The 15,622-nt window shown below is 37.9% G+C and overlaps 1 protein-coding gene across 14 annotated transcripts in view; it reads right to left on the bottom strand.

Moving 5' to 3' along the window:
• The window catches only part of Wdr62 (WD repeat domain 62), an 84,835-nt gene that overhangs the window by 33,815 nt on the left and 35,398 nt on the right, over window positions 1–15,622 (bottom strand). For all 14 annotated transcript variants that reach the window (XM_053766228.1, XM_053766237.1, XM_053766227.1 and 11 more), the window contains exons 3-4: window positions 9,615–9,706; window positions 434–593 (exon numbers count right to left, since the gene is read on the bottom strand). In XM_053766228.1, coding sequence (XP_053622203.1) covers window positions 434–593; window positions 9,615–9,706 — 252 coding nt within the window. The remainder of the gene's footprint in view (window positions 1–433; window positions 594–9,614; window positions 9,707–15,622) is intronic.

Raw genomic sequence — 15,622 nt, 5'->3', positions numbered from 1 at the left:
AGGCACACACTGATGGTTTCTCAGCCATTATCAGAAAACGGTGTGCCTCCATGATGGCACGACTGCGTTGGTGCTCCAACAGTGTCCTGAAATCCTATTTGTTGACCGATGGGATACCCCTTTGGTTCAGCGGTAGTTGCGGCTTCATGATGTGTAATATGTTTTTGTTTGGTTTTTACTAATACTAGTGTAAGTTAATATTATTAACATCATATGGACTCTGAAATAAATAATTTGAATTTGAATTGTATTCTGCGCAAAATATTGTAATTCAAAGTAAAATAACACAAAACTTTGTCAAACGTTTTGGCTACTCGCCGCTAGATGGCGCCAGTCACACAGTAACAATTGGTTACTTGACTGGTTACAAAAAATTCATATAGGTATTTAAATAACGTATTAATGAATGAATTACAAATATACTGTTATATACCTGTAGGTCCCACACTCTGACGGCGGGCGCGTGGCCACACTCCCCCGTCGCGAGGTACCTCCCGTCCGGTGAGAACGCCACGCAAGTGACACTCTTTCGAGACGCGTTGAGGACGTGCGATTGACGGTTTTTGCGGACATTGTACAGGACCACTGTGCATCTAGAATTGAAGAGAAAAAATGTCAATAAAACCACAGTTAAACGATATTCATACAATTGTTCGATGGCATTGCTAAAGGTGTGTTCACCTTTTTGTCACAAAAAAGGGTTGTCACAAAATATAAATTATTAGTTTTAATTTATTTTATTTTCCAAAAGTTACAGGCTTTGATTTAGCTAGCGATGCGGAGCGTTGGGAGCGGCCCGCCCTCCCCGCACCTTTCAAACCAACCACGATTGGACCGTCCATGTAAGCCGCATGGCACTAAAAACATGGGCCATATTCGTAAGAGTGACCACTTGGGTCACGGCTGATAATAAAAGATCGCAAGGCAAACCCAAGATGCGATGGTCTGACGAACTGTCGGTCTTCGATAAGGGATGGCAACAATTGGCGATGCATAGAAATGGTTGGAAACAGAAAGGGGAGGCTTTTGCCCAGCCGTGGGGTGAAAGCTACATAAAAATCGAGCAGAACATAGCTAATTAAAAACCCAACGTTGCTGTGATATCTCTTCGAAAAACATATAAATTAATGTTTTTTATGAGAAACAATTTCCACGACCACCACATCAATCGTTACGAATATGACCTAGACTCCCACAGAGGCAGTGTGTCAATAATGATTTTAATAAACGCCGCGTAGGCGTCACTACCTTTATGTCGAGGACTTGGTGATGAGCGGAGGAAGTCAATTTTTAGGTATCCGTATCTGTAAACCTAAAAACGAAACCCTATACGATCACGTCGTTGTATGTGTAACATCACGCGACATGCCAATGTTAATAATTACATGTCTGTCTATACGAAGTAATCCTATAACGTATCTGTTACCTTTTGATGTACGGACATCTAAAAATAACAGAGAACGAAAATAAACCAGTATTCAGTAAATAAATAAAGATATATAATTGCTTTTCTCAGAAAAATCATAATTTATCCACATAATCCAGTGAGCAACGCTATCCGCATAAACAATTTTGTTCGCAATGATAACATTATTGTTATTTAGATTACGCACACATAAATACATAAGCGTATTAAATAGATTACAGTATGTAATCATGTTTAGCATATAAACAAACACTAATTAAATAAATCTGATCTGAATATTTTGAGATCTATATTTTTAGATATATTTCACGATCAAACAAGGTATTTTAAAAGCGATTATAGTTTTTGATTTGGTGTTAATGAACCAGGGTCTGGCTATGATTTTAGCTGGGGAAGAAACAGGGAAAACGAGGAGAAAGTCGAACGAGGCGATAAAGGGACATAAAATATATTTAAAAAAAAATATTATATTTATTTAAGACATTATATCTTCTGCAATTCGAGTGTGTTATTGCTAACACTGGTGTCAGATTTTATTCAAGTCGCCTAAAGGCATCTGACATGGTTTTTACTTTTAGCAAAGAATGTGCGATCATATACACACTAGTGAGCTTAAACAGTCAACCAGTGTGCAGGTTTCCTCACGAAGTTTTCCTTCACCGGAAGCAAGTGGTGGTCTATGAAAACTATACCAATCTGGTATACAAACTAACGTGGCACGAGTAGGATTTGAACATGGGACCTGTTGATCACAGGCGGGTAATTTTCCCACAGGACTAACACCTTATTATGATTTTTCCCAAACGAAGCCGGGGTGGGCCGCTAGTGTATAATAAGAATTAGCAAGCGAAACGTCCCTTTTCTCTTGGAACGTCACATTCTCTATATGCCTACTTACGCTTACCGTTAAGTCTAAAACTATCACCAAAACACGTCAACTAACAGAAACAATACAAAATCATTGCAATTTCGCACCTATTGCCGCGGCATAGAGTTCTCGTGGTGATCTCACATGCGAGTCCCACGGTCCACTAGCCCATTACACAGTCTATTGTGCTAACTAATCAATGGACATATGTTAGGTGTGCGTTAAGAATTTTTATGCGACGGAATTATGTCATGTCATTTTGTATACTACGTATTCGTATCTGTGGCGAATGGTAGTCAAATCTTAGTAAATTCCCAAGTGACGATAGATTTGAACCATTTAATGCATAGTAATTAATCGCACAGGCATGTGTCGAAATAGATCATTTAAGTTGATGTTAATGTCTAGTCTCTTACAATGTCGAATGTGTTATGTCAATATGTGTAATGTCCAGTGTCCTATAACGTCCAGTCTCACAACATGCCCTAAAAATGGTAAGCATCATCTGGCATGATAGGGAATAAACACTGTTTAAATGAGTTTCTTTCGGCACATCTTCTCAGCGGTCGTTCCGAAATGCTAGTAGTTTGTAGTTTTGGTAAATATAATATTAGAATATAATAGTAATAATAGAATATAACGTGAAAAAGTTTATGTGAATGTCTAATTTCGTAATAAATAATTTGATTTTAAGTGTACGTACTTTGCGTGCTTAAAAAAGAAGCGCTCGGGGGTTTCATTCTCATTTTACGATGTCTCTTTCTTACGCGCTTAGCAGTTATCCGTGTCGGACTATAAACGCCATATAAATACTTAAAAAATGACAAATTATTGCTAGCGCCGACTTTAAATCGACGCGCACATTACTATAACACTCTGATGACGTCATAGTAGGTATTTAAAAATTGGCACGCTAGTTTCCCATACAGTCAGACATACTTTTAACCATACGTTATCTATTTCGATACATATCTGCGGTAAATCGGTTGCTTCTAACTAATTAAATCAATGTGCATATATTACACGCCGCGTGTCGAGAATTTTCATTGGGTGACATTCCTACATGCTTCTTTGGGTTAGACTTGTCCTGAGATGGATTTACTGGGCGTAAACTGGGCGGAAACGTTTTTGCTCGGGCGTAAATCAGCGTGATTATAATCTTTGCCCAATTTAATGCAAACCCTGAAGAGGAAAGTGGCGTAAAAAGTTCTATGATCTGCAGTGGGTAAAAAAATCTCTGGCATGCTTGGTAAGGAATAAAAAGTAGCCCCCTGAAGGTCTCGTCTATCTCTGTGCCAAATTCCATCAAAATCGGCCAATTTTTGAGCTTTATCATTACAAACAAAAATACAAATATTTTCTCTTTATAATAGTATGGATTATGGTTTTACCCGAAAGAAGCCGGGACGGGCCGCCAGTGATATTATAAATGCAAAAGTCTGTCCGTCAGACACGTTCACAGCTAAACCACTAGGTATGCGCCTATTTTAACGAAATTTGATCACCTGAAGTCAAACTTATGCTACCACGGGCGGAGATGCGGGCGACAGCTAGTGTGAAAATGGCAGTGGTCTAGGGTCTTGAACTTTCCAGAATATAAATTATGTTAATGGCGCCAAGCCCTCTATCAAGGCTGGACTGCTCCTTAAAATCGATAAGGGGTTCCATTGTTTAAACTTCATGTGTTTTAACTAGATAAGGGTGTTATATTCTGAAAATATACTACGTTACGTGCAACAACGTGCCGAAATAGTGGGATATACGGACTACGCGATACGTCGTTTAGCACACCAATTCAAATGGCACCGATTCGAATCACACCGAACAGTTTTCATTGCTATATACAAGCGGCCCGGCCTGGCCCTGGCAGAAGGGCAAGGAGAAGTGTTGGTCAAGTATGATAACCGCGCCAATGGTGTGACGAAATGGAGAATGAGTGGTGAAAAAGTAGGAAAGCAGACCCTGGGAACACTCAGATGAGAAAGAGAAGTATGTTTCAAGATTATCCCATCCCGCTGCTTTCCCCTTCCCCACACCAATCAACATACCCCCTCTTCGCTTACAAGTTTTCCAATTCATTAATTAGCTTAGAACTTTTGCTAAGTAGTTCCCACATCAATGTCATGTTTATTTTGAAAATGGAATTAAAACAAAATGGCCAACAGACACAGCGGTGAATCTGTACACACAGTGACAGCGGAAACGGAAGTGAACAGTTGCGGTCGTCGCCCCACAGTTTATTTGGCCGACTGGACCGTTACCGGTCGAGGTTATCACTATTATGTCAGATGTCATATTATCTATCTCTGTCTGGGTTTGTTAGGCTTCTGGGCATCACGGCTGGAATGCGACCAGGAACGCGACGATCTGAGAGAAAAGATGAGGCATGTTTTGCACAGTCACATGGAACTAAGGCTGTAAATAGGAGTATCCTCTTCCTTATAGTCGTATCCCTCATAACTGAGGGCCGTGGTTATTACCGGAATGAAACACACACGACTTCTGGACTTCAATATTAATGTAGTCGTTTGCCGTTACCTTCTCCATTTGTTTGTATACCAGACTTGTGTGGCGCGGGTAGGATTCGACCCTGGGACCTTTCAGTTTCGGTTCTCAGACTTAACCATTGGACTATCACCGCTTTGGACTATCACCGCTTCATAAGAATTTACTCAGGCCAATATACACAGAAGCTTTCTCTCATGGAACTAAGGCGTGGCACTAACTTAGGCACTATCTGAATTTAGAATTCTAGTTAAATCTAGGCGAGGCCGGCCATACCGCTCGCCCTTCGTTACTATTGTCTTCGAACACGAAAGCATTGATTACGAAATTTGTCTATATATCATGTTTTATGATTCAAACCTTGTAAAGTAATTAAGAATCGTTATTTATGACATCACTGAAGCGGTGGTGGTGTAATGGTTAAGACGCCCGCCTGTGGATCGAAAGGTCTCATGTTCGTATCCTACTCGTGCCATATGAGTTTGTATACCAATCTAACTCATATGTAGTAGTTTTCATAGACTACCAACTGCCACGACTATATTTTTTTGATTATTGGATGTTTATCTATATAATATGCATTTGTTATATGTTATCGTTGAGTTTGTATCCCATAACACAAGTCTCGAACTTTGGAGGTAGCTCACTCTGTGTGATTTGTTCGAATATATTTATTTATTTTACAATTTATGTTTATATTGATTAATACTTGAAAGATGAAAGCAAGAAGAAGTCCAGGGAGACCGAGGAAGAGCTGTACGAGCCAAATGAAAGAGAAAGAAAGCGTCGTGTCGTATCGAGACTTGAAATAGGGAAATATAATAATAGGCTGACAATAGGGGAGGTTGTGGCGAATTCTACACCGACAAGAGAAGAGCTTACAAAAGGTGTTTCCCAAGCTCAAATTTTATAATAAAAAATTATAAAAAGGAAAGAAGCGACACTAGGGTTACTTGCCGTCAAGTTAAATCAGATACTTTACCAAAACATAAAATAATTAACAATTGACGTCCATTTCTTGGGAGACAAAAAGCATTTAAATTATAATTGAGAAACTTTTAACTGACTTGTCCGGCTTCGCTCGGGTAAAAACGTAATAAATCCTACCCTTAAACCTTCAAGAATAACTCTATTGGTGATTTTTTTTTTTTAATATGTAAGGATAAAATTATCGCTTCATAAAAAATTACATCATGTTTATCACATAACATTTATTGGCGGTGGCCCGTTTCGGTCTGTGCACAGACTCTGTGAGCAACGTTGAATACGTTGCTCACGTTCAGTAGGGTGAATGGTGAATGTTAATTAGGCATTGTGCGTCAAATCTGTCAACGTATTAAGCATGATATATTGTATGTTTGCGCGTATGTCTGTTTGTTGGCATGTAGTCAAAATGCACGCATGCCGGTGCTGACTGTATTTTGACGACCTCCGTGGCGTATTGGTCATCACGCCGGTCTGCTACACTGGGGGTCCCGGGTTCGATCCCCGGTCAGGTCAACATGGAAAATGAACTTTTTCAGATTGACCTAGGTCTTGGACGTTTTATATGTATATTATTTGTATGTTATAAAATATAATATCGTTGAGTTAGTTACCCATAACAGAACAGAAGTCTGGAACTTATTTTGGGGCCAGCTCAATCTGTGATTTGTCCATACATACCTATTTATATTTATGGAATCCGAATGCACAGATAATAACAATTATCCATATAAATTGTATACATCCATACTATTACATGAATTGTACGAAATGCGTGCCCGCCATTCCATACAATAATTATTGCATATGCATTCAGTGAGAGCTATTTTTCACCCCCGACGCAAAAAGGGTTGTTATAAATTTAACGTGTCTGTCTGTGTACCTGTCTGCATCGTAGCTCCCAAACGGATGAACCGATTTTCGTTTATCTTTTTTTGTGTCATAGATAATTTTATCCCGAGTGTTCTCAGGCATGTTTCATGAAATTCGGTTTAGCCATTCAAAAGTTGTAGCGAAATGAATATTGAAATTCGGGGTTTTTTTTTTTAATTTGTCTAAAAAATAAATTTATTAACATATAGCTGGCTGTGCAGCATACGTGTGCACGTATTATTCCATACATTTCTTACACATAATATGTAAGTGCTCCATACACATATTATTTCTATCAACTTACGTACCCAAATCAATTAACATCTTCTCTAAGTAGCAAAAAAGCAATTGAATTTATTTCAAACCAACATAAAATACCAATCTCCGCATTCTGCAATCACTTCGTAAAAACTTGGCTCCATCACTACATTACCAAATGGAAAACATACAGATTGAATTGAATAGCTGACGTTCTAGATCGGAAATATGAATCGTAGATGCAATATTCAAATGCTATTGAAAGCTTGTATTGAAAATTCCATAATTGTACTTCTTTTCATAAACGTTTACGTACACACAGTTGCATAATATAGGATGGAAAACATCGTGAGGAAACCTGCACACTAGTTGGCTATTTAGCTCACTTGTTTTTTTTTTTATTATGTTATTAAGGAATTGGCAAAATAAAAGTACCTACTATATTTCTTTTTGTATTTTGAAAAAAAAAAAAAAACAATTTTTTCTCCAAATAAATATGTATAGTGCCACTTCTTGCCAGTCGACGACTCAAGGTCTAGGAGGAGAGAAGTATCAATAGAAGGATATCCTTATCCTTACATATTATAAAACAAAGTCCTCTGCCCCGTCTGTCTGTCTGTTCGCGATAAACTTAAAAACTACTGCACGGATTTTCATGAGGTTTTCACCAATCGATAGTGTGGTTCCTGAGGAAGGTTTAGTGTATAATTTATTATGTTTTTACAAGGAGCTAAGCCAGGACGGGCCGCAAATTTACATGTACTTTGAAGTGTAGAGAAGGACATAGGGTACCTAACATTCCGGAAAAATACCTAACTGTTCCAAGGGGAAAATCACACGGACGAAGCCGCGTGTAAATGCTAGTCTTATACTCTAAGATCGCATCGAAAAAACCTGTCAAACACCATTACCAGTCGGTCAGTCAACAGATAAATTAACATCACATACATAACATTTCAAAAGCAGTTCCTATAAATATAAATTCTAGTGTAAAACTGGAATAGAATCTGCCGCAGAGCGGAAATAACTTCATATATATTACTTAGTTATAGTTATAAAGCATAGTGCACAACATTTTTTGACTTGCAATTTTACTAGTTGTTCGCCGAGAACTTAGACCTCGCGAACACAATAAATTTTTACAAAATTGAGAATATTTCAAAAATGACTGAACCGATTTTGACGCCCCACAAACTTAAAAATTCTATTGACAGATTCTACATACCTTTTTTTCATCAAAATCAGACCAACGATTCGAAAGTTATCGCGTTAGAAACATATATATATACATACAAAAAATGTATTAATAATATTAATATTTAGTAACAAATCCCCTTCCAAGATGAGTAGCAGATTCATGACAAATTTAACAAAACATGCAAAGGAATTTGACGTTCTCCGTAGCTTAGTTGTCGTTATGACAGCTACACTGGAGACCCCGGATTCGATGTCCGGTCGGCTCAAGAATTCAAGATGGAAAATGACAACCACTAATACCATCAACTGTGCGTAGTTTATCAATCGGACACATTAGTTGGCCGATTGATAAACTCAGTCAAACAATTTTTCTATATTTACATCTCAGCTTGGATCGACACAAGTCTAGTGAAAAATCTGACGAATGTCTCTTAAATAGTAATGTTATTTGCATTTCACACTATCATCTGCAATTTCACACATCGAACATCAATTTCGACAACGCCATTCGTAGTATCTTGAGAAGATACTATTCGCACTCTCTCTCTCTCTCTCTCTTTTCTCAGCATTTTTGCTGTTTCCTGTATCGGAAATTCAACGTTCGCTTCCCAAATTTTTCTCCTTCACTTCGCACTGTGTTTCGCATCCTTAGTAGTCAGATCTTTATAACGCATATCCTCCTTGACGACATTTAGCCAGCACTTCTTGGGTTTGTTTGAAATCCTATACTCAGCCTTACGCCCACGACCTCGTGACCTTTGACGAGCCCTGCCCGCAGAAGGTTAATTTAAACGACTGACAAATTCACTGAAGCGCTAACCTGAACAGGGTGTTGCAACACGGGGCGTTTCGAATATAGTTTTGATTGACGGAGAAAACTTCCTATATATTTAGCGAATAATTTTATAGCTTTTTTGTTATCCCAGTTAAAGATCGAAAGATCAAAAATTTCTTTTTATCATCAGCTAACATCAATTTATAGAAATCATGAGACGTCCATTAATACCACTACATTGCGGTTATAATTTATACTCACACCTTCCTAATTGATGGACTGACACCAGTGTTACGTAGGGTGCGGTTCTCAAAGTGGATCCCTGGGGATCTCCGCAAAGTGCGTATCGGTTGGTGTACACCCGACTATCAACAGCTGTGTGATACGTGCTGACCGGAAAATTGTGCTCGTTCCGCCGTGAAATGGAAATAGCGCAAAACCGCCTCGAGCTGATCTGTTGCTGGTTTACGAACATCACTATGATTTATTTATTTAGAACGACGTTCTTAAATGATGAAGCAACTCAAGACCTAGGAAGGGTCCTAGTAGGTAGTAGTAAATATATATTACTGATGTTTATATTGAATTACTGTATTTGAATGATACTCACCCAGCCGCTTTCTAAATGAGCAGGGCTGGTTGGAATGATCAACGGCTCAGACTCCGCACGCTGACAAGAGGCCCAACTGCGGAAAATAGTCCTCGAGGGAAGTAAGTAAGATACTTACCCAGCTGGATATGCGACCAGTTCGGTGTTGGGATCGCAATCGAGCGCCGCATTGCTGCCTACTGTCAGCCCGAGCACAGTCTCCAATTTAATCTGTGGACAACAGAAAAAGAAATTAATATATCACCAAAAAGGAAGGATGGTCCAAGGTAACATGACACACAAAACACATAGCACGACATTGGGTACACGCGTTCTCTCTTTTTAACCCCCGACACAAAAAGAGGTTTAATGTGTCTGTCTATGTATTTGTGCTATCGTAGCTCCTAAACGGATGAACATATTTTCATTTAGTTTGTTTTTTTGTGTCTTTTATCCCGAGTGTTTTTAGCCATGTTTCATGAAAATCTGTTCGGCCGTTCAAAAGTTGTAACGAAATGAATATTGAAAGTCGGGGGTTTTTTGTCTGTGTTGTATGTTTTTACATGATGCTTACTACACGATATGGAAAAAAAGTATGTGGACTTTAGTAACGTGCTAAGTTTTAGTAGGCATTCAGAACAAAGATGGTTGGCGTGGACGGAAGCCTGGCCTATGCCCAGCAGTGGGACAGGGAAGGCTACAGATAGATGATGATTTCATAGGTATACATTGCTAAAAAATGTCATCGACTGTGTAGTTGATTGTGTAGAAGGAAATGTACGCTTTATGAATACATCCCAATAAGACTAGGGATGTCAGTAAGACTAGATAGATATAACAGTTACTAAATATAAAAATGACTATGTTTATGGCAAAGTTTACATCAAAGGACAACAAGGCCTATTTCCAAACTAGTCAGACAGAATAAAGATGCGTTCGCCTAAAAGTCTAATCTCTATGCAAACAGATAAACACAAGGTTGTACTAGACAAACAGTTGAAGTGTAGACAAACATGGCGGACCTTGACAATCGCATGTTTGGTCGTAATTAGTAGAATTAAAGTGTGCCAATGCGGAAATTTACATAGATACGACCCCATATCAATTTTTATTTACTGTAATATATGTATCTTTTATAGTCATTGAAACATGATATCAAATTCACCCCTTTTCTTCTTCTTCTTGCAATACCTCTCCATTACTGGAGGTTGGCCGTCAGTTCCGCAAACTTCTCCCTGTCCATCACCAGGCGAAACAGGTGATGGACAGGGAGAACATCGCCCTGCATTTTACCGCCGCATAAAAATTCATGATATATATAGATAGTTTTAGATCGCATGTCAAGTTACCCAAACTTGACATGCGATCTAAAACTATCACAGATTTTACGACTCAATTATGTCTCCTCAACGTAAATTAACGTGCCTCCTTAATGTAAAATATAAATAACGCACAATGAATGAATGGTTCAGAGGCCAGGCGTCCTTGCAGAAGGATGCACGTGCGCGTTCGTCCTTGACATAACCGGTTGGCGGTTCGAGGCCGCCATTTCATACGTCATTTCAAACAAAAAGCTGAAACATCATATATCTTCAGTTCTAATTTTGAATTCTATCACATACATTAGAACAATAAATAATAAACTTTATCTAAACATGCGAAGAGTGTTGCTCAGTCATGGACAGAAAAGGCTGAAATTATGATGATCTTAACAGACACAAAAAATATGTCGGTCCGTATCTCCCACGTCGAATTGAATAAAATTATTAATCAAAAACTAAAAATGAAACAAAACCGCTAAGCTCTGACGTCACAATGACGATGCAGATATATTAAGCAAGCGGACATAGGTTCTATTTCGGATGTTCAGTATTTTGTGTTTTTGCTGACTGGCTAGCTTTAATAATAATTTCTTTATTCCATTCTTACAGGATAATAATTAACAGGTATATTTATAAAAGGATCACAAATTAATAAGGTGCCTGAACTAGGATGTAAATAAATCACCTGTAATCTTTGTTAGACTATTGGGGTAATTATTTTTAGAGGTTTTCTTTTAATTATGATAAAACTATTAATATATTATTATGCTAAACAAGGACCTTAAGTACAAAATCCCCACATTCTCAGGAAAATTCCTCACACGGCCAAGGTCACCACACCTGACCTTGCTGGAATGGATGCGTGCTGGCAACCGGTTTTTGGACCTTCATGATGGGCTCCAATTACTCTTGAGACGATCTGATTTAGATTCTCTTATTAGAACAACTATTTAAAGTGATGTTTAAGTCCACGTTCGAGATTCATCAAATATATAAACCGAGGTAGAAAACAACGACATATATCCTAACTAATATTATAAATGCGAAAATAAGTTTGTTTCTTACCTCTTCAAGCATTATCTGCTCAACCTATCTTCTTAAAATTTTGCATACATGTAATTTGAAGTATGGATATATAAGGTATATAAGGTATATAATATAATACATAGGGTATATTTCATCCCAGAAAATTGACACGGGCGTAGCTAGTTTCTTATAAACTAACAAGACATTTTAATAGAAAACTACCATTACATATTAGAAATTAGACCTCCACAAGCTCATTTTATTGAATTATATAGTACTATCGCGGCCCGTCCCGGCTTCGCTCGGGTAAACACATAATAAATTGTACCACCTTCCCAGCAATCAGACAGATTGGTGAAATCCGTATAAAAATCCGTGTAGTAGTTTTTTAGTTTGTCGCGAACAGACAGACGCGTTGTTTTATAACATGTAAGAATCTGTCCTGTTCGTTAATAACGTGATTAGAATGTTTCAGAATTAAAAATAAGTTTCACGTAGCGTTTCAAACGTTATCAAAGACTTTTAATTACCTGTCTGTGTAGTAAAAAAAAAAACGAAATCTCAATTTTCTTTCAATGCAAAGAAGCCCGGAGCCATAAAAAATAATATAACACTTTCGCTCTCACCAAACTTAATCGAGTATTCGATATCAATGGGGGAACAATCGCTTTGTAGTCACTTGAAAGTATTTGCCGAGAAGTCAAATTATATAAGTCGATTAGAGATTACTTTAAACCGAATAGAAAGGTTGACTAATAGTCAGTTCGATAAATCAAATGTATCCAGTAGGTTTGTTTGAAAAAACTATTCATCATTGCACATAACAAAATACCTACAACAAAAATAAATATAAATAAAATCTATATTAAATATATAAATTAATATATTACGACAAATCACACAGATTGAGCTAGCCCCAAAGTAAGTTCGAGACTTGTGACAAATACATATATAGATAAACATCCAAGACTCGGGCCAATAAGAAAAAGATCATTTTCCATTATGACCCGACCGGGGATCGAACCCGGGACCTCTCGGTTCAGAGGCAAGCACTTTACCACCGCGCTACCGAGGTCGTCATAGTAAAAAAAAAGTATACACAAATTGAAGATCTTATAATCGCGGTTGACTGGAAGAAACCCCTTCTTCCAGTCAGGCGGCAGGAAAAAACAGTTACAAACACAGATGCCAAAATAAGAGAAAAGTATATATCGGTATACAAAATCCTTTGTTGCACTCATGTGCAATAAAAAATTTAGATATGCATACGAAAATATACCATATATCTCGGGTATCTAATGTTCGTAATATAAAAATTCAGTGCAGTCCAAAGATCCATCAACCATTCACTCCCACAATCCATGACCTAGCGTACGTTGTCGAAATTCCAGGCAGTTGCTTCACAAATACTGGCTGGGCTGGTTTGACCACGCGTGGGATTAGCTGATACGTATCTGGGCGCAGCTTGGGTATTAGATATTTTGAATTTTCTAGTGAACTTTTTGGTTTTCTAGGTGAGATATGGTCTTTAGATGAAAGATTTTCTTCAATATCATGTCGTTTGAATCTTCTGGCATTTGTTTCACAAATGCTGGGCTGGTTGGACCACGCGTGGGATTAGCTGATACGTACCTGGGCGCGGCTTGGGCATTAGATAAATTCTATTATATTTTTGAAAACTCCAAAGTAACTATTCCATGTGTCGAATGAGTTAACAAATCTACATTTCGTTGGATTATCTCATCCATTTCAAAAGTATTTGTGTGAAATTTGAATATTAACAGGAATTTTAATATAGGGTGAATTCATAGATTTGTATCCAATTAAACGGCCGCGAAGACCGCTGTTTAAGCTTGAATCATTATGATTTCACAAAATACATGTGAGCCTCCAATGATTATACGATATTGTGTATCTTCTTCAGCCCTCGTATCACAATCTTTCTTATAGAGTGTGTTATTGCTAGCACTGGTGTCAGATTTTATTCAAGTCGCGCCTAAAAGCATCAGACATTTCTCAATTTATTAGTATCAGTACATAGGCACTCGCTTCGATATCAACTGTCATATTTTTCACCTTCATCCTTACAATTAACATCATTGAAAAACCCATAACCTACACAATCATTATAACTACACAGTATAAAACAAGTCTCTTCTCGTCTGTCCGTTTATAATATTTCTTCTATCAAACCACACAACGGATTTTGAGACAGTTTCCACTGTTAGACGATTTGTTCACGAAGGTGCCTCGCCTCATGCGAAGCCAGTGGATAGTAGGCGATAAATAAAACAATTCGGAATAGACTTTAATACTAAACAATGCGCAATACAAGACCAGATGTACCAATTCAGTGACGCCGACGCGCAAGCCTCGGCCTTATCTGGCAAGTTTTGAATTCTAGATAGTAGATTACGAAGTAGCTATTTGTTATTATTCATGTAATACTGACCAGTGTTTGAGATTTGAATAATCCAACTGATCTATTTGAAATCTTACATACCTCATACCTGTCTAATGATGCCTACAAGAAGTGTCCCACGGTGGAGGGCCCAGACCGAAGAATGAAGTTTGATATAACTTTTACTGCATAAGCAAGGAACGGAAACTATAATAGCAACGGTGGACGTATCCTAAGGAGGAATTTCTTTCAGTCATCATCATCATCATCATGGTGGCCTATCGGTGATCCAGTCTTGGATATAAGCCTCTTCCCTCCTCTTCCAACAGGAAAAGACTGTTACAAACGCAGAGGGCAAAATAAGCCAATAATACAAAGATGGAAAGTTAAAAGCATATCAAATAAATAAAAAACATAAATCCAAAACAGATGAAAAATAGGTAAAACTTGTATAACAACCTAGCGGCCCGTCCCGGATTCTCTCAGGTAAAAACATAATAAATTATACCCCTAAACCTTCCTCAGGAATCAGCTCTATATATTAGTGAAAAGCGCATGAAAATCCGAAAATCATATTTGAGTTCATCGCGAACAGACTGACCGTACAAAATCCTGTACCATTCGACAAGGCTATGGAGGCTTTGATTTGACTAATCCGCTTGCAAGTATGGCTGCCAATAAGTGTCATAATCGGATTTAGAACTTTAACAATTATATAGGAATGCTGTGGGTGTATCGTTAGGCAACGTTTAGGCACAGGTGACCGCTTCCCACGACACACTGTGACAGACAAACAAACCATTATACAACAGTTAACACATATTTGTCCGCATTGTGGCGTAGAATTTATAATTCCTCAAGATTCGAAGACAAGTCTTTGATGTTAAACACAATATTTTCTGGCAGTGACAATGTAGGTATTAGAAAAGTCCAATGCACATTGGACTTCTGTAAGTAGTGAAATAGTTTTAAATCATATGTTAATAAAATGTTGACCTCAAATGCATACAACCATCAACCATCATGGCAGACCTTTCTTCTTTCATAAATAATTACTTCTTTCTTCTGTATTCGGACCTAGGCTTCCTCATCCATTTATGACCGAAATGCTTCCGGATATCGTCCATCCATCTCTATCCTGGACGTCCCCTTCCCTCTCTATTTTAATTAAAAAATGATTCAATAAAAAAATCAATGAAACAAGTCTATCTTATGCAGGCTCCACTCTGTCGCCGAACTCGGACAGATGCCGAAGCGAATACATGAACATTGCATAGTCTATATGAGTGATTTTATTCACCGATATGAAAAATTAGCAATGTATACCGAATCCACCAAAGTTTGGCGAATTGTTCGCGGATAGCGTGGAGCCAGTATTGACAGAAAATCCAAAAATCA

The sequence above is a fragment of the Plodia interpunctella genome, chromosome 28 (assembly GCF_027563975.2).
Source record: "Plodia interpunctella isolate USDA-ARS_2022_Savannah chromosome 28, ilPloInte3.2, whole genome shotgun sequence".
In the NCBI taxonomy this organism is placed as follows: Eukaryota; Metazoa; Arthropoda; class Insecta; order Lepidoptera; family Pyralidae; genus Plodia; species Plodia interpunctella.
The sequence above is the reverse complement of the archived record's forward strand: the minus strand, read 5'-3'. Positions and strand labels throughout refer to the sequence as shown.